The 20942-nt window shown below is 30.9% G+C and overlaps 2 protein-coding genes across 2 annotated transcripts in view; both read left to right on the forward strand.

Annotated features, from left to right (window-relative positions):
- LOC125854672 (peptidyl-prolyl cis-trans isomerase FKBP20-1) overlaps positions 1 to 20942 on the forward strand; it is a 225780-nt gene that overhangs the window by 142222 nt on the left and 62616 nt on the right. The window lies entirely within an intron of this gene.
- Positions 14759 to 19392, forward strand: LOC125854654 (telomere repeat-binding protein 4-like). The gene is made up of 9 exons (XM_049534239.1): positions 14759 to 14984; positions 15936 to 16084; positions 16190 to 16931; positions 17020 to 17256; positions 17339 to 17418; positions 17613 to 17854; positions 18004 to 18327; positions 18410 to 18473; positions 18865 to 19392. The coding sequence occupies exons 2-9, from the start codon at positions 16004 to 16006 to the stop codon at positions 19105 to 19107; spliced, it is 2013 nt and encodes a 670-aa protein (XP_049390196.1). The 5' UTR covers positions 14759 to 14984; positions 15936 to 16003; the 3' UTR covers positions 19108 to 19392.

Consider the following 20942-nt stretch of genomic DNA (forward strand, 5'->3'; position numbering starts at 1 on the left):
CAACCGCCTTTGCGGAACCAAAATCAAAAACTCGTGCTCCAAAATCATCAATACTCTACAAATGTCTTCTCGTAACAACAATTATATTTATTGTGTCATAAACCTTTCAATGAGAATCAAAATATTAAACATACCAAAATAGTAAAGACGAGACATTAACCATATAAACTATTGGGCAGGAATAGAAACACATTTTAAAGACATTGAAATTTTTTAGCTACTATTTGTTAGATATTACTATCTCCATTTAATTTTGGTCATTGAATAAATGAAACTTTGATGAATAACTAATTTTGGTCATTGAATAAATCGAATAATAACACAAGCGCTCTTCTTCTCACATTTATCCAAGAATTTAATAATAATAACTATTAATTCTAGAAGTGATTAGAAGCTAAGTTGATTAAAATGAAGTTAGTTGTAACAGAATATTCTGTAAAAGTTAGTTACTAGAACAGAGTTAGTTACAAAACGTGTTGTATAAATAAGCTGTAAATGAATGATGTGTGATATATGAAAAGATTCTCTCTTCTTCCTCTTCTGAAAATTCTCTATGTACTGCTATGAACAAATTCATCAATATGAATTAACATGGTATCAGAGCCCAGATCGTAAGGGTTGATTTACGTAGAAGAAGATAAGAATAGATACTGAGTAGAAGTAGTAAAGAAAGTTTCTGAAGAGGCGTCAATGGCGATTGATGAAGCAGCGTCAATGGCAACAAATGAAGTCACAACCCTGAATCACAATCATCCACTATATCTTCAAGCATCAGATGCACCTGGAGTGATCTTAGTCCCAATCAAGTTGACAGGACCAGAAAACTATGAAATCATTTGGTTAGTTGGACTGCTTAGAGACTTAAAGATAGACATTATCACTCAAGTTAAGTTGTGTTGTGATAACAACGCAGCTATGCAGATTTCTTCTAATCCAATCTTCCATGAGAGGACCAAACATATTGAAATTGATTGTCATTTTATAAGAGAAAAGCTAATGGTCTAATCAAGCCAGAGTATATAGGGACTAAATCTCAGTTAGCAGATTTGCTTACAAAGGGTTTAGGGATTATGCAGCATGAACTTCTTCTTTCCAAGTTAGGAGTCTTTGATATTTTCCATCCTAGCTTGAGGGGGATTATTAATTCTAGAAGTGATTAGAAGCTAAGTTGATTAAAATGAAGTTAGTTGTAACAGGATATTCTGTCAAAGTTAGTTACTAGAACAGAGTTAGTTACAAAACGTGTTGTATAAATAAGTTGTAAATGAATGATGTGTGATATATGAAAAGATTATCTCTTCTTTCTCTTCTGAAAATTCTCTCTGTACTGCTATGAACAAATTCATCAATATGAATTAACAATAACCATATTCCATGACTTCTATTTTGACAGCAGAGAACTGATATTAAGAAAATGTAGTAAAGTACATAGCCTTGAAATAAGTAAAGCACAAATCAATGATCATTCAATGCTACTAGCTAGCATCTCTAAAAATATCACTTATGATAAGTCAATGCTAGTGTTTAACTATAAATAGAGCCTCACTGCTCTTGCGTGCCTCACTGCTCTTGCGTTCAACTATACTATTCTATTTCTACATAAAATAAATAAAAGAAGTCACAAACCTTCAGAGGAAGACATGTGATACAATATATCCAAGTACGAAATGTGGTTTGACACAATAGCCCTTGATCTTTCAAGTCTTCAGTGTTGGAATGTATGTGTCCACCAGTTAATATAGGACCAGGTACTCAACACGATTACAATAACAGAAAGTAAATAAATACTGAAAGTAAAGATTGCACATACAACTTTACGTGGAAACCTCCTTGCTCAAGGGAGTAAAACCACGACATGTCTCACAGGAATTTTCAAACTGCTTTTACTAAACTTCACAAGCAAAAGTAAAACCTAGTTTACAACTTGAGATTACCCTGCTAATCTCCACACTAAGTAATAACACCTATTACTCAAATGAGCCTAAGCAGATACAACATTGCCCACTATACTAATCTCGATGATTAATATAGACTTTTACGTAAGACACTAAGTTACTCACAACTAAGTTCTTACAATGATTCACCCAAGATTGAAACGTTTCTAACAATAATGAAACGATTCCTACAATATGTGCACCGTTACAAGCAATCAAAGTAACAGTAGGTACAGGAAACAATAATGCAATCGATCAGGTCCCTGCTATATTGAAGCTTGAATTTCTCTCTTTGAATGAATGAATAATTTGTTGTTTGTTAGTTGAATATATTGACCATGAAGAGTTATTGTCCGATGTACAAACAACCTAATCCGTTGTGATTGGTCCAGGACACTGGCGCCTCACCAACCACTGAAGTGACAGCTTGCCAGTTGTCTAGCATATAGTCCCAGACGGACATACTCTGCAGAGGATCTGATCTCTGCATTTGTGAGGAGATCATCAAAACATCTAAGAGCATTAGTACTTATCATTCAACCTTCTCTTTTAATCCATGCTAGCAAAGAGAAAAATTTGTATCATGTCACATGTCAAAGTAGTTGAAAACCAAGTATATTAGTTGAACTACAAACTAAGAAGAGAATTTGTTCACAAAACCATAGAGCAAATGAACCAAGCTTCCATATTAATCATCAATAGAAGTATGTGTATAAGCATAAGATTATGTTACAACACTATGTTTTATTATGAATCAGAATAAGGTACTTAATCATGTAAAATTGCTATTAGTTCTTTCTTTAAAGGGAAAAAGGTATGAAATATATTCGAACTTTGACCGAAATTGTTGTTACGATACCAAACTTTGGAAAGGACCTTTTACCCTATACTATTTAATACTGTATTTTAAAGGTATATATGTGTCCACGTGGACATCATAAATATTGCATTATTATAAATAGTAATGTGTCCACGTGGGCACATATATACCTTTAAAATACACTATCAAATAGTGCAGGAGGTAAAAGGTCCTCCATGAAGTTTGGTATCGTAACATCAATTTCGGCCAAAATTAAAGTATTTTTCAAACCCTTTTCCCTTCTTTAAATGGTTCAACTGCTATCTTTCTTATTGAACTAAAATAATGGGGGCCAAAAGAATGTTTGCTCTCATTCTGTATACAAACCAAGTAAGAGAAAGCAAATAGGAGGTATACAGTTAAATAGTCCCCAACCATAGAAAGGTGTAATTCTCTAAACAGAAGCTTAAATCAGAACCTCTTCCCTGAAAATGACATAAAATGTTTATTGTCAAGTACTACCATTCATGTGTAAGGCTACAAGAAATATGTATTTATATATTTTTGTCACCATAATTAATGTCATACCATATTTTTGCATTTTTTGGTGGTATAAGGCAAATAATGTGTGGCCTATATATGAAACCAGTTTTTCCAATAGTTTGTCTAGAAATATGTACCTACTTATCATTAATTAAAGAATAAAATTCCAACTCGGAGTTGTTTGGTGCTAGTCTTTCTCTCTTTGTCAAAAAGTAGAAAAAGCTAACCCAAAATAAATTAATACTCCAATTACCAATCTATCTATAATTAACGTCTTGCATGCATTATCCTTATTATCGTTTCTGTCTTCACTTATTTCTACATATCTGCCTCCTTGCCAAGGGCGGCTCAATGTAATTGGGGGCCTAAAATGAAATTTCAATTTGAGGCCTAAAATAAAAACAAACTTTGTATACATATTTATTCAAAATTTATTTTTCTAACACTATTTAGATGAAAATTATTAGTATTTAATATTATTTTTCAGTTATTGATTTTAGGTAAGATTTTATCAACTCAACATTGAAAACATCCTTTCAGTGAGACAATTATTATATGAATTGTTAACATAATTTTATAAGTAATAAGTTGACAAATATTAAATAAAAATAAGAGTTAGAACCACCGAATTTGATTCAAGAAGTTGATGACTTGGTATACACCATTTTAATATGCTTGTTGTAATGTTTGAAACTAAAATTTAAAAAGAAATAAAAAAGAATTTGTAATTCACTTTGTTCAACACTTTTCACTATTAATTCTTATTTTTAACAAAGTATAAAAGATGTTAAAGTGAATAAAATAATTTTTTTTTATCATAATTAATTAATTTTTTCTAAAAAAATTTAACACATAATTTATTCTTGATAATAATTTGGGGCCCCCAAAATTTGGGGGCCTAAGCATAAGCCTTATTTTACAAAGGCAAGAGCCGGCCCTGCTCCTTGGACATTACATTTTTCGAAATCTCTCCATCATTTTCTTAGATTAGTTGGTTTATTGTTTTCTCGTTGTTAATTAATCAATTTCTCGATTGGTTTTTAAGTTACTTGTATGCTGAATATAGTTTGTATAACATAAAATGTTTATTACCACTACAAAAGGAACCTCAATTACCAACAAAAAAATTTGTTGGTAAATTGATCAAATTGGTTGGCAAATTGANCAATTTGACTAATTTTCAAAGTTAAATTAGATTAAATTATTCGATATTTTTAACAAAAATTTTAGATATTCAAAAATTACACGAAAAGTACTATAAATTGCAATGTTTTGCATATCAATATAATGAAAATATATATATCATAAAATGTTAGTCAAAGTTCTTATAGTTTGACTCTAAAAAGGAAACCATAACAATTAAAAGTGGACGGAGATAGTAGTTATCTCGGGTACTACCATTCATGGGTAAGGCAACAAGAAACATGTATGTATATATTTTTGTCACCATAATTAATGTCATACCTCTTGCAATGTTTTGGGGCAGAGAGAAAAATGTTGAAGGAAAATAGAGTCTGGGTGGAGACAAATTCACCTGCTAGATGTGATCAAGGACCCGTTTGAACATACCATATGAAAATTAGATCGATTTTAATTTGATATGGAGACTCGAGTCGTAGTTTTATGAAAATGTGATTTCCTTATTTTTGAATCCGAAAGGGATGTGATTCATCTACTGTGATTTCCTCATTTTTGTATGTGAAACAGTGTAATTCCTCTATTTTATAATGAAAATGATTTCTTATTTTTTAATGTGAAAGGAGTGTGATATCTTTGTCTCAATTTGTATGACAGCCTTTGACTTGACATAAAAAACAGTCTTATATTCATAAAGAAAGTGTATATACCTCACCCTAGGCATGTATCAATATGCATCGACAATCGAACAACCGGAGTCTTATGGGTAATCCATCCATGGTCGGATTCCAAGAAGGATATCGAAATTGCAGATATACGTTATGTGGCGTTCAGAACCAATCTTGAAAGATTTGTTCATGGTCAAGGTCGAAGGCTCCGCAGGACCACCTACCACTAGTCTTCGACCAGAGGGGTTTATTGCACAAAACTCCGCCTATATTTGAGCATGAACTAATCTATCACTTCCCTCCTATCTCTTATAGCTTTTACACTTGACAGTTCCCCTGACCACCCGGACAATCGGAGTAGAAGTTGAAAGTCATGTCTACATACTATTTATTCACAATATCTTAGATTTNTTTAAAAATCTAAGAGCACGAATATAAATCCAAAAATATTAATATCAATTTTATAAATCATATTTGAATGAAATAATGCAAATCTATGATAACTAGTTAAATTAATTTCAATATGACACATATATCAAAAAATTTAATTGGAGCACATTTACCAAAAATATTGACCAAATCTAAATCTTGGCCAAAATTTAAAAGTTAAAACGCTTAACAGTTGAACTGAAAATTGAAGCCTCAAAACCTGAACCAACCATCCTATTAGATATAAAATGACCTTTCAAAGCTAATCGCGCTGACGAAATTCTCATCAGAGCACGTTTACAAAAAATGTTAAGCAAAGTCAAATTTTGGCCAAAAGTTAAAAGTTAAAACGCCTAACGGTACAAACTGAATATGAAAACCTCAAAATCCAAACCAACCATCCTATAAGAGAAAAATGACCTTTCAGAGCTAACCGCGCTGATGAAATTCAAATTTGAGCATGATTCCCAAAAAAATTGACCTAATTCAAATTTTAGCCAAAAGTTAAAAGTTAAAACGCTTAACGACACAAACTGAAAATAAAAGTCTCAAAACCTGAACCAACCATCCTAGGAGACCAAAACTGAACTTATATGGCTAACCGTGGTGACAAAATTTCATTTCGAGCACGATTACCAAAAATATTGACTAAACTGAAATTTTGGCCAAAACTTAAAAGTTAAAATGCCTAACGACATAAACTAAAAATGGAAGCCTCAAAACCTGAACCCTCTATCTTATTACATCAAAAATGACCTTTCGCATCTAACTTCACTGACGAAATTCTCATCTGAACACGTTTATCAAATATATTGACCGAAGTTAAATTTTGGCCAAAATTTATAAATTAAAACACCTAATGGCACACACTAAAAATGAAAGCCTCAAAACCGGAACCAACCATCCTATTAGATAAAAAAAAATTACCTTTGGAGTTAATTACGTTGACAGAATTCTCACCTGAGCACGTTCATAAAACTATTGACCAAAGTCAAATTTTGGCCAAAACATAAGATATAAAACACCTAACGGAACAAACAAAAAATGGAAGCCTCAAAACTTGAACCAACCTTCATGTTAGATCAAAAATGACCTTTCGAAGCTAATGACACTGACAGAGTTCTAATATGAACAAGTTTACAAAAAATATTGACCAAAGTCAAGTTTTGGCTAAAATTTAAAAGTTAAAACGCCTAACAACACAAACTGAATTTGAAAGCCTCAACACTAGACGCTGATTTACCAAAAAGTTTAACTTCAATTGATAAAATTATCAACTATTCAGATATAAGTTATAATTAATAATTTACCAATAAATTTTATCACAGTTGGTAATAGTTNATTTCTTTTCTTCTTCTTTTTTTTCTTAGTTAATGACTTCAAAATAGTAAACCCTACTTACTTTATTTTAATAAAACTGGGTTAAGAGGTCTAAGGTATTAAATAACTAGGGACTTGACCCATTAACCAACAATTAAATAAATAAATTGTTTAATAATTGCCCATCAACTAATTAACTAAAGTTAGACGAATAGTTCAGAATTTCCAAAAAAATAATGTTCCGGGTCATAACACCATATGAAATTAGATCGATTTTAATTTGATATGGAGACTGGAGTCGTAGTTTTATGAAAATGTGATTTCCTTTTTTTTGAATCTGAAAGGGATGTGATTCATCTATTGTGATTTCCTCATTTTTGTATGTGAAACGGTGTAATTCCTCTATTTTATAATGAAAATGAGATTTCTTATTTTTGAATGTGAAAGGAGTGCGATATCTTTGTCTCAATTTGTATGACACCCTTTGACTTGACATAAAAAAAAAGTTTTATATTCATAAAGAAATTGTATATACCTCACCCTAGGCATGTATCAATATGCATCGACAATCGAACGACCGGAGTCTTATGGGTAATCCATCCATGGTTGGGTTCCAAGGATATCGAAATTGCAGATATACTTTATGTGGCGTTCAGAACCAATCTTGAAAGATTTGTTCGTGGTCAAGGTCAAGAGTTTTGAAAGTCATGTCTAGATACTATTTATTCACAATATCTTAGATTTACATATACTACTTGGTCATTCTTTACCAAAACGAGATTGTGTTCTCAAGAATAAAATTGAAAACCTCTAATTATGGACGAAAGAGTAAAAGTATCATATTTTGATATTCATATAATAGTCTCACTAATATTATTGAATATATAGCAATTATAGATCGATAGGTTTCCAATTGTGGATATTTCTTGCTTTGAGAAAAAATTTGAAAGGCAAATTCAAACATTTTGATGGAGTAACCTTCATCATTTAATCTCAGAAGAACAAAAACTATATTTTAAACGTGAAAATTTTCATCTTACATAAGGTTAACCTATCCAATAAAGAACTCGTATGTAAGTCGCAATTCTCTTTTTCTGTTTCTCATTATGTGTCCAATATTCATTTTGAGATCCACTAATCTAGATAGTTGTGACATCTTACTAACTTGAATTGTTACTAGATTTTATGATTTTAATTATTTTCGCTTAGACAAATTTTAAAGATTCTAAAAGATATATAGGTACTAAATTTATATTAAAGAGAACAATATACTGTCTACCTTTTAACAAAATTATTTTAGAATTTTATATTAAACTATTCACAATTATGATTTTAAAAAAAATCTCTATTAGAAACAACTAAACTAGAATTAGAAAAAAAGCTCATAAAATAGTAAGATAGGTTTCATCAACTTTAATCACTGATGATTCTCTATGTTTAATGATGATTTTATTTATGTTTGGTATGTCAGCCAATTCACTTGACAAATTTGGAAAAACTTGAAACTCTTTATGTGAAAAAATGTTACTTTGGGCACCGGGTAAAACCTATCAATGTTATCAAAACGCCCCCACTTATCAAGTTTACCATGATTTACTTTGGGCTCAAATGGGCTAAAGATCGGGTTGGTTTATGACCCGCTTAATTTTAATAATTTTAACATATTGTTATTTGACTTTTATAACTACAATTTAAATTTCAACGCAAGAAAATAACAAAAATAAGTTATAAATGGATAGATAAATCTTAGAAACTATAAAATAGACGATAATTCATACCTTCAATGATAACATACATTCTTACACTAATGCAAATAAATAGTCTAATAACGGGTTGAAATTGGAGATTAAATTGGGCTTAATTGAAGATTCTTTAAAAATGGATTAAGGCATGAATGAGTTGAGATTAAATCCAATTCAAATTATCTTGAGTTCAATCCATACAATTCTAGACAGATTGAGTGAGTTACATACATAGGGGAAATTTCGAAAATAGCCACTAAAAACAACTTAATTAGGGTTCTATAGTTATAGTTCGTTAATTACCATTCATAGCTACATGTTAGAGGGAGAAGAGAGGTGGGCGAGATTGGGAGAGGGAGGATAGAGGTGAGCGAGAGAGGGTAGAGAGTGGAGAGAGAAGAATTGTATTTGCATATCTGTTGAATTGTGTATGTATATCTGTAAGATAATTGTATATATGTAATTGGTATACATATGTATTTGAATATCTAGTGAGCGAGAGACTAGGAGAGGAGGGAGAGAGGCGAGCGAGAGAGGGTAGAGAGTGGAGAGAGATAAATTGTATTTGTATATATGTCATATAAAATGTTTATCTGGTACTAACATTCATGTGTACCCTTAGATCCAGAAGGAGATGCTATATATTTTATTGCACAATATCTTTGATATACATCTATTGTTCTGTCATTTCCTGCCAAACGAGATTATTTTTTGAAATTAGAATTTAAGACTTCTAATTATAGACGAAAGAGTAAAAATATTATATTATGATATTTATATAATACTCACAGTCTCACACTAATACTATTGAATATATACACCAATTATAGATCGTAGATTTCCAATTGTGGGCTTCGAGAAAACAATTGAAAGGCAAATTTGAACATTTTGATGGAGCAACTTTCATCATTTAATCTAAGAAGAACGAAAACTATACTTCTAAATCGTAAAAAATTCCATATTACATTATAAGGCTGTTAAGCTATTCAATAAAAAACTCACAATCCTCTTTTTTGTTTCACACTCTGTATTTAATATTTATTTTGAGATCCTACTAATCCAAATAATTGCTTTTTAGGGTAAACTCAAAACTCCGTGACATCTTATTAACTTGAATTGTTACTAAATTTTATGATTTTATTTTTGCTTAAACAAATTTTAAAGATTCTAAAAGAGAAGTGCTAAATTTATATAAAGAAACAAAAAAACTATATGTCTTTTAACAAAAATATTTTAAAACTTTAAATTAAACTCCTTAAATCTTTGTATTAATTTTTAAAAACTTATCAAAACATCCAAAGTAATATATTGCAATCTTTGGCTGATATCTTATTAACTTGAATTAATTCTTTGACATTATAAAGAACACTATATAAAATTAGAGATTTATGTACTATGAAGAGAAAAAAAGGCAACTCTAATTATTGTATATGTATCCTCAAATATTAATTAGCGGTGTTCATGGTTTATATTAATTAAAAACAAAAGATAACCAATTTAATCAATTTTAAATTTTTAAAATAAAAAAATAAAAATCAATATCACATGCATACCCCAAACAAAATAAAATAAAAAAGCACATAAATTAATAAAAAAAGGTGCAATTACCATCTAAAATTTTCCCATAGTTATCCTTTAATCATAGTAAAAAAGACATACAATTATCATCTAAATTTTTTTCTTAAAAACAACTAAACTAGAATTAGCAAAAAGTAGAGACAATTGTTGTGACTATTCCAATGATTGTATTAGGTATATATTTCAGTGATGAGATCGGCTCTTTTGGACGGACTTTGGGAGGAAAAGGAGTACTGAATGAAGGTAAAGTTCGAACAACGAGTGTTGAAGTTCCAATTGCTTAGCAACAACAATTTAGATGTCGCATTTGCTTATCTGGAACGGTAATAACAATTTAGAATTTAATATTATCAAACCCACCTTCTTTTTTTTTATTATTAAAAAAGTATTTAATATGAATAATTTTTCTATAAACAATTTAAAGGGGTGTTAACTTATTGATTATTTTAAAAATATTTAATATGAATAACAACATACAAGTTTTCACGTCATAACTTTAAGCCTATATAAGTTATAATGGAGTAAATAGGATGTGTTACATGAATTATTGATATCCATCCATCCCAATTTGAATTTTTTTTTCTTAAAGATTAAAAAAAATATTATCATTCCATCTCAATATTCAAATACGACACCTCTAATTAAGACTAAATGAATACTTACCAATCTATTACTATTTTTGATAGTATAAGGCAAATATTGTGTGACCTACTAAACCAATTTTCCCAATATTTTGACTAGAAATATGGTAGCTACTTGTCATTAATTAAAGAATAAAGATCCGTGAGAATATCCAACTCCGAGTTGTATGGTGCTAGTCTTTCTCTCTTTGTCAAAAGTAGGAAAAGCTAACCAAAAATAAATTAAATAAAAATAATTTCAACTTTGAAGTTGAATTTATCCAAATTAAAAAATGTCATGGATAAGAAGAAGATACATCTAATTTATTCATCCATTATATTAGTTGGATGGAATTGGATCTTTTGAAAAGTTCTAATTGATGAAGTAATCTATTGTCACATCCAAATTAAGCAATACTAGTAATACTAGCAACTCTTTAGGACCAAGAATTTAATATTAATATCAAAGAGGATGCGTGTTAATCCTTATATACTTCTGTTTCTTCGTTCATTCGGTGTTTGATATATATATATAAGTTTCGATTAATTTAAATTTATATCGTATAAGAATTATTGATAAAGAAAATGTTCTTTATCCACGTAAAAATAGATGTTCGGAATTTAACCATGAGACTTCTAAATGAAAGTGAATGATTATATTTGTTCCATCAAAACATTCGAGTATTAATGGAAGAAACGCTCTTTATAAACAACAACATGCCCAGTGAAATTCTATAAGTGAGGTCAGAAAAATAGAGTGTATACAGATTTGTTATTCCTATCTTGTGGAGATAGAAAAATTATTTTCGAAAGACGACTCTCGGCAATCAACATGAAGAAATACTTTTTATGTATTAAAAATTTTAAAAAATGACTTAGATTCAAATTTGACACCTCTTAAAACGAAGGAAAAAGGGCATGATATACCCCTCAACTTTGCAATTTGAAGCTGATATACCCCTCGTTATGAAAGTGGCTCATATATACCCTTACCGTTATACAAACGGCTCACATATACCCCTACCGTTACAAAATGAGCTCACTTATACCCTTCATTTAACGGAAGTGAAAAAATTAGTTTTAAATTTATATTTTTTACTTTTATTTTTTTAAAAAATTATTTAGGGGTATATATGATTCTTCTAGCAAAGTTCAAGGTATATTTTAATCTTTTTCATACATAAATTATTTTTTGACTTCTTTGATTATCATTATTTGAGTTTCTTATTCTTATTTTATTTTTTTCTTTCATTCATTATTGTAAAGAAAAAAATTTAAACTAATTTTTTTTGTTGCTATATTATAATTTAATACTATTTTTTTGGATATATTGTAATTTAATTTTGTATTTGAAGAAAAAAATTGGTCAAATATAACAAGTTTTACAAGAATATTAGTGAAACATAAATAAATTTGACCATCAAAATATAAATCTAAATTAATCATTGAAACAAAAAAAAGTCAAAAAAAATATGTTTGAGGAGGATTAAATATACCCATATAGGGTTATATTTTTTTTAAAATAAAAAAAAAAAATTAAACTAAAAATTAATTTTTTTCATTTCCATTAGAGGAAAAGGGTATATGTGAGCCATTTGTATATAATCAGGGGTATATATAAGTCACTTTCATAAAGAGGGGTATATCAGCTCTAAATGTCAAAGTTGAGGGGTATATCAGATCCTTTTCCCTAAAATGAATAATCATATTCATCACATTGAAACGACAACCAATCATATACACCAACCACCTTCTTTTCTTTTTTCTTTTTTTTTTTGGTATATTTTCACTAGGTGTACGGTATTCATATTGGAGCTCGACTAAATCTAGAGTCTTGCCAGGAAGTCACACGTTGGGGTGTAAAACATTTCCTAACAAAGACAATTCCATACTCAAGAGAATCCAAACCCGAGATCTCTAATTAAGAATGAAGAAGTACATACCACTCCACTATGATCCTGTTTGGTCAACCACCTTTTAAGTTCAATCACAATAACTTATGTCTACTTTTCAACCCTCATAAGTCATAACAACTACCCCGAATCTACTTGAATGAACTATGTAATTAAGTTAATACATTAATCATTTGATAAGTATATTTAGTACTTGTGTTATAGAGTAGTTTGCGTAATTAATTGTAAGTGACCAATCCTTTTTAAAATGCTTTTGTCATTAAATTACGAAAAAAAGAATATGTAATCACGTTACAAATAGTATTAGTTAATTAAACAGAGTAATTTACTCTATATAACTAATACTATTTGTAACGTGAATCTTATTTTACAAAAATCACAAAATAGAGAGAGGATGTTTATGAGATTTTGTCATAAATATATCCTCAATAAAGTACGAGGTTAAGTTTTTATTTATATTGTTAGAATATTTTTATAAATATAATTTTTTGTATGATTATTTTCGTCCAGAAAAAATTACATTATACTTCAACTTGTACGTTTTTTCAGCTTCCTCCACACACACAAAAAAATTGTTTACTACAAATCAAATAATTTATTTATTTTAGAAACTTGCCCAAACATTTTGACTCTTCAAAAAAGCATTCTTTTAAAATATTAATTGGACTAAGCACCTCTCTATATTTTAGGCATGATGCTATTTTTATTGTAGGATCTATATTTTAGAGATTATACATTTAGAAAACAAATAATATTTCTCAATTTAATATATTCTGTTTATATTCGTATGATATTGACATCAGAAAAGTTTGAAAATGGAGTAACATGATCAACAATTGATTCAGGTTATAGATCACTCCAATTTATTTGAGTTTGACTCATAAATTTTGTTATTATATATCAATTTAAATAAGTAATTAGAAATGGCAGATTTAATTAAAATTCAATGATGACAATTAAATAAGAGGGTTGTGCTCGTTGTGAGACTTAACCCAACATCTTACGGTATGAACTGACGTTAGTCATGCATTATCTATGTCCGCGTTTCCAAAGACACCCCTCTCTTTTAAGAGGATTCACGGCATGTCATGCTCTGATAAGGCTCTTCGCTTTGCATCGAATTGAACCACTCAAAATTATCACATTACATCCTTCCTATTGAGTAGTCTCTCCAACTCAAATTATTTGTTGTAACCTTTTTCAAAAGTTAACTTAAATTATTTTATTTTTTTTAAAGTTTGAGATAAGATTAATTAAATATTTTTTTCTAATTTAACTCCTAATTGGTAATAGTAACTAACTAATTATTCTTGAAGATTATACACACCTTAATTATATAGGGTGATATTATGACTTTTTAAATACCAATAAAGGGTAAAATATATTTACCTTTGATCTCATTTTATTTATCCAATATATTCCCTCCATTTCGTATTACTTGATCCTTATATCAAAAATAGATTTTTCATTAATTTTACTTGTCAAATTTTAAAAAATAAGATAGTTTTATCATATTTTCTCTCTATCTATCTTTATTATTAAATTACCACATAAAATACTAGGCAATCAAATTTAGATTTTCAAAACTTAATTAATAAGACTAGCTTACTTAAATAAACCCCTAATAAATTCTTTTTTAAGAGAAGTGTCTAGTCATACAAAGTAAAATAAAACGGAGGAAATATTAAAAATAGATATCACTTTAGTCGCTTAATTTTTAAAATCAAAAGATAATTTATTATTTAATTTCTTATTATTAACTATAATCATTTTTCAAACTATTGAATTTATTATATTCAAAAATTAATAGATTAAAAATATTAGTACTTATTTTATTTATAATTTCTTAAGAAATGTCATAAACTAATATTAGGCAAAAAAAAAACAAAATACACCTAATTACCAATAGTTTTTTTAAGAACATTAAAAAAAATTACTACGGAAAAATATAATTAGTGTAAGAAAATAAATTTAGATATTTCCAATGTTGACCGGACAATAATACCCTTTTAACAGGACGGTTCGGTTTTTTTGTTCATCACACTAAAAGGCATATATATACCCGTAAAAACTACCTTACATCATTTTTGTGGGGTTTTAGCACTGTTGCTTTCGGTTTTATTTTATTTCTCAAACCCAGAGGTTTTTCATTTCTATCCAAAAACAAATCCATTGGGAAAAAAACTAAAATCAAATTCAACATAAATTAATTTTCATCTTTTTTTTCTGCAATTTTTCGTTGTTTGATTTCGAAATTCTCGAAGAATCTGTACAGAATCACATCCAGATCTCTCTCATCAGGTAATTTAAACTTCGTTTTGTTTGGTTGTTTGGTTGGTTTTTTGTGATGTGGAGTAATTGTTCTGCATTTGATTGATTTGATATTTTCGTTCATTTGATTGCTTGTAATTTGGTTGAATTATTGAATTTTGGTTATTTTATGATGGATTTGATTCGAGTCTGTTTGATTGATTATCTGTTGGTGGAATTCAGTTTGATCTTTGCGGAGATCTGATCGGATTTTCTGAATTATTTTTTTTATTTTTATTTTATTCGATTGCGTGAATTTCAAGGATTCTACAGAGGTTTTTGCTCATAACTCAAAAAAAGAAACTGGAATTTGCTGTTGGATGAGTTTTTTTTCTTCTTTTACTGTTGGAATTGTAACTTCAGAAAAATGATCAGGTGTAACTGATTGGTAATTGTCAAGAGGTATTTTATTTTTCGGATTTTTTGAGAATTTGTCGAGTTTTTTGCGGATGATCCGAGTGTTGAACTTTAAATTGCAAAATTCGATGCAATAAATAGTGAAAATGGAAAATGATTTATGTATGTTTTTTTCTGTATTATTGTTGATTGGAAATTGGAGGTGTTGGGACGGATCTGCTTTGTGGAATGAAAGTTTTCTTTTGAAGTTATGTTACTCGGCTCTCCGAATTCGGATGAGTGTGTATTGGATCAGTTTTTTCTTGTTAGCTGCAACTAGCAGGTTGATATATTCGAGGAACAGGCAAGATCTTTTTTTATGATCTCAGCATTCCAAATTGTCAACTCCAAACATCTTGAGGGGCTTAAAGTACAATGATAAAATGCCAACCCGAAACTAAATCAAGTAGTGTCATTATATTATTGTGCCTTTACATAGTAATTAATTAATGTCCTTAATTTTCTGATTGGGAAAGATGTATATTTTGGCCTTTTGCTTCATGCTATACGGTATGATTTATAAATAGCTTTTGTTTACTTCTCTAGCTTGAAGTGATATTGGTGTCAACGGCTCATTGTACATGATCATCACTTATTGGTATGCTATCTGAGATATGTCGTCGAAGAAGAGAGCAAGGCATGGTTTCAGTGGCTATGAATTTCCTGTTATACCAAAAGCTCCTAGATCAGTTAGAGTAAGTAGGCTGAAATTGTGAATATTATCCATTCTGTTACGAGTTTTCGTTCTCTTTTTTCGTTTATGTTTTTCTAAATATATCTGCAATTCCGATTTGTTTCAGAGGAGACACTCGCACAAAAATATAGACAGTGATCAAATTTGTGCATTTGAATTACTGGCGGCTGTTGCTGGTGAACTTTTACAGGAAAGCGAAAGCTCTGCTTGTAGTAATGCAGTGGTAGGAAAAGATAAGATCTCCGATTGCAGGGAAGTTGTGAAACGTGAGCAACTCAAAGAAGATAAAGCTGTGAAATCAGAGTGCTTTGACCAGGGGAGTTGTGTCGAAAGCGCTTTTCTACCGGAACCTGCATTGCAAGAGACAAATCTCAAGTATAGATTGGATAAACCTAATCATATAGAAAATAACATTTTTCACACTGAAGTAGAAGGCGGATCCTCTAATCTTGAGGATGTCTGTGACAAGAGAACTGATACAGGTACTCAAAAACAGCTAACTGATGACGGCAAGCGGACTGAAGACTTAACTTTGGCTAACTCTTGCAGCCTGAAGGGTCCAATTGAGAAACATGTGAATAACAATTCCACAATTAACTCAGACAGTAGTGTACAGTTGCCCTGGTACAGGGCGGTTCCTAGGCCTTCTTTTGGAAAGCAAAGGAACAGTGTTAAGTTAGGTATTAGAGATGATGACGAAAATTCTTTTGGATCTTATCGACACAACACAAACATAAGAGCCTTCAGGCAAACATCACGTATTGGATACAAAAGTATGAGAAAGATGTTGACTTCTAGACGCTGGAAAGTAGCTCCTCAGTTGAAGGACTGGGAACGTTCATGCTCCAGTAAGTGGAGTTATACCTCTTAGAATTTTGTTACTTACTTTTAGCTTGTTATCGCTCATCTTCTAACGGCATGTTTTTGGTGTTTTAGAATATGGAATGAAGTCCTTTCACAGAAACAGGAAAAGAGTATGTGCACTAGAAAGATGCCGATTTGAAATTCCATCAAAGAGAAGGAAATTGTGTCACTATAGCTCGGTTGTCGCTTATGATCAGCAGGCCAATAGTAAAAGCATTTCAAACTCACCTGAAAAGGGAATCAAGAGAGACATTACAGGAGCGGGGGCTTCAGCTTCAGTCAGAAATCATCGAAAGAAGGATTCTAATGGTAAGACCATTGAAACTTTTTTATTTGTTGATTTGACACATTGTTTGATTTTTTTTAACACGTGTTTGATTTTTTTTCTCAGTAAAATTTAGCATCAAGTCATTCAAAGTGCCAGAGCTTTTCATCGAGGTCCCAGAAAATGAAACTGTTGGTTCCCTGAAGGTAGGCATCCTAGTTAGGTTTATGATGAAGATTACTTAATCTTCTGCATCGAGGGAATTATACCAACATATCAAGGGATTTGACTCGGTTTATCAACTATGCAGTATTAAATTTTAATATTTATAGTATACTCTTGTGGATTTTGAAGATATCCAAGATCTGATTAAAACAAAATTTACTTTGGGATAATGCAGAGGACAGTAATGGAGGCTGTAAAAACTATTCTGGGAAGTGGATTGCGTGTCGGTATGGTTGTCCAGGGGAAGAAGGTCAGAGATGACAATAAAACTTTACAGCAGGCTGGTATCTCTCAGAGTGGAAACCTCGATACTTTGGGTTTTACGTTGGAGCCAAGTTCTTATCCAGTTTCTCCATTGTTGCATTCTAAAGATCTTCCTGCTTTGTCACCATATGTTGCTGATCATGAACTAACTCGGTATAGTCGACGGCTTGTACATTTTGTGCTTTTGACTACTATTCCATTAGACATTTATCAAAGTTAAAAAAGATCATAATTTCAATAGATTATAGCCTACCATACGGCAGTTTATTGTTCTTGGACTAATATAGCATCTTTGTATTCAGGCGGCCACCTAGTCCAATCATGGAGTTAGAGCTTCCAAGTTCTCCGTCGGCTCCTTCAGAGACTAGGTTGGACGAGCATGATGAAGATTACCATGAATTGGCTCTATCACCTACAAATCCTATTGATCCACCAAATGATGTAGCTATTTCTGGTTCTAGAGCCTTGGTTGTTGTTTCTCCTCTGAATGCTGAGGCACATCCGGTGGTTCCCGTGAACCCAAAAAATAGATGTTCTGAACTTTCACAACGTAGAACAAGGAGACCGTTCTCAGTCACAGAAGTAGAAGCGCTAGTTGAAGCTGTGGAGCAGCTTGGAACTGGAAGGTATCTGAACTATAATATCATGTTCTGTAAATTTGTGATCCTCCAAGCAACTGCATTCTTATTAATCTCTGATTACATGCAGATGGCGGGACGTCAAAATCCGTGCTTTTGAGTATGCTGACCATCGAACTTATGTTGACGTGAAGGTTAGACATCTAATTAGTGCATTTTTATCTTTTTCCGCATCGATGATGAAAGGATATCGTTTTATTTCACTCGGACACCTGGCTAATTTTGGGAATTGATGTTTTATATCCTTGATATCTCTGCATGCTATGCTTAGCTCCAAAATAAATATCATCGTATTTTTGTTAAAAGATGATTTACATACTTATATGATTCCTTAGTTTTGATATTGTAAACTTGTTTGGTACTTTTTGGCTTACGAAATATATGACATCTCTGACTGATTGCATGAAGCGGCGAAATCAGAACACGAGTTGTTCTTGATAACCTTAGATCTTATACTGTCTTAATTCTGTATTAGCAAATCGAATGATTGTTTCTCATCATCTCGTGTGACGTGGTTTACATTAGGATAAATGGAAGACATTAGTCCATACAGCAAGCATTGCCCCACAGCAAAGAAGGGGTGAGCCGGTACCACAGGAGCTTCTGGACAGGGTCTTAATTGCCCATGACTACTGGTCTAAGCAACATGGGAAGCATCAAGCTGAACCTTCAAAAATGACCGAGGCTCAGATGCAGAACGTTGGCGCCTTAGAGAACAACAACAATTCCGTCTCAATGCCAAGCAAGATGGTCGGGTCAGCTATATGAATCCCTCATTGTTTAAAATACTATTATAGGAAACACAACAATGAATTGTAAAGAAAATGTCTTTCCGGTGACTAGTTAACGCAACTCAACACACACCCTGTTTATCCTCTGTGACTGGAAAACAGGTAGTTGTAAATGATTCATTGAATAAAGCAGTCTAACAAACAGGCATTAGGAGGGATCTCTTTGTTTATGTTGGTTCTATTCTTTCATATAATTGTTAGCATGTGATAAGAATATACAACAATTCAAATGTATTATTATGTACATTAGGTTGTTTACTGGTATAACTTCAATATTACATTAGTTCATTTACATTTTGTAATTTTCATATGATATACTTGTCCTTGACCCGAGGATCTATCAGAAACAACCTCTCTACCCTACAGGTAGGGGTAAAGGTTGCATACACACCATCTTTTTCAGACTCCACTTGTGTGATGAAAAGAAGGTTAGAAAGAACTACTTAACATAAACAAACAGTCGAACTTGATCTTAAACATTCTAATCTTAAGAGTGCATATCTAGACACCACAACTTCTTAAGAATGCATATCTAGACACTACAACTTGTATCTACTGTGTTTGATTTAACTAGACACCTCCAAAAAATTTATGTANAAGAAAATGTCTTTCTGGTGACTAGTTAACGCAACTCAACACACACCCTGTTTTCCCTCTGTGACTGGAAAACAGGTAGTTGTAAATGATTCATTGAATAAAGCAGTCTAACAAACAGGCATTAGGAGGGATCTCTTTGTTTATGTTGGTTCTATTCTTTCATATAATTGTTAGCATGTGATAAGAATATACAACAATTCAAATGTATTATTATGTACATTAGGTTGTTTACTGGTATAACTTCAATATACATTAGTTCATTTACATTTTGTAATTTTCATATCATATACTTGTCCTTATCCGAGGATCTATCAGAAACAACCTCTCTACCTTTCAAGGTAGGAGTAAAGGTTCCATACATCTTTTTCAGACTCCACTTGTGTGATGAAAAGAAGGTTAGAAAGAACTACATAACATAAATAAACAGTCGAACGTGATCTTAAACATTCTAATCATAAGAATGCATATCTAGACACCACAACTTGTATCTACTGTGTTAGATTTAACACTCTAACTTCTAAAATGATTATCTAGACACCTCCAAAAAATTTATGTATCATGCCAACATAGGCTGTCTACGAGACACAATTGGGACGAGTTGGAGTTAGTTGTCAATTGAAATAGAGTTGAGATGTCTGGATATGCACCACTAAAAGCACTTACTTGTTTGTTGAAGTCAAAATTTTGAATATCAATATTTTATATTATGACTAGAAAAAAATTGACCTAAAAATGAAAATTAAATAATAATATTATGAAGAAAATAATTAAAAACACAACAACAATAATAATACTAATAATAATAATAATAATATAATAAATAAATAAAAGTTGACAGTGAAGTAATCCCTTCCTTTAAGCAACACGTTACTTGTGGCTTGAGATATAAAGACCAACGTAACTTTAGTCTTTAGGTTGCTTCAAAAGATGGGAAATGAAATAATTCATGTATTTATTTAGTTAATAAAAAAAAATATTCATATTTGATATTCATATCAAACAAATGAATGCAAGATTAGCCTCTTTTTAATTTTTTAGCACGTTAGACTATAGTTAGGTCGATATATGTTTCAATTTTAATTTGTGACTCTTCTAGCTAAATATTTTTATTTGGTGTAATTATATAAACATCGAATGTAAATAAAAGGTGTTAAATTAAAGCTGCGACCAAACTGGGACACACAAATACATAGGTAAAGAGGTTGTTACAACTGA

Source organism: Solanum stenotomum, chromosome 2 (genome assembly GCF_019186545.1).
Source record: "Solanum stenotomum isolate F172 chromosome 2, ASM1918654v1, whole genome shotgun sequence".
NCBI classification, from domain to species: Eukaryota; Viridiplantae; Streptophyta; class Magnoliopsida; order Solanales; family Solanaceae; genus Solanum; species Solanum stenotomum.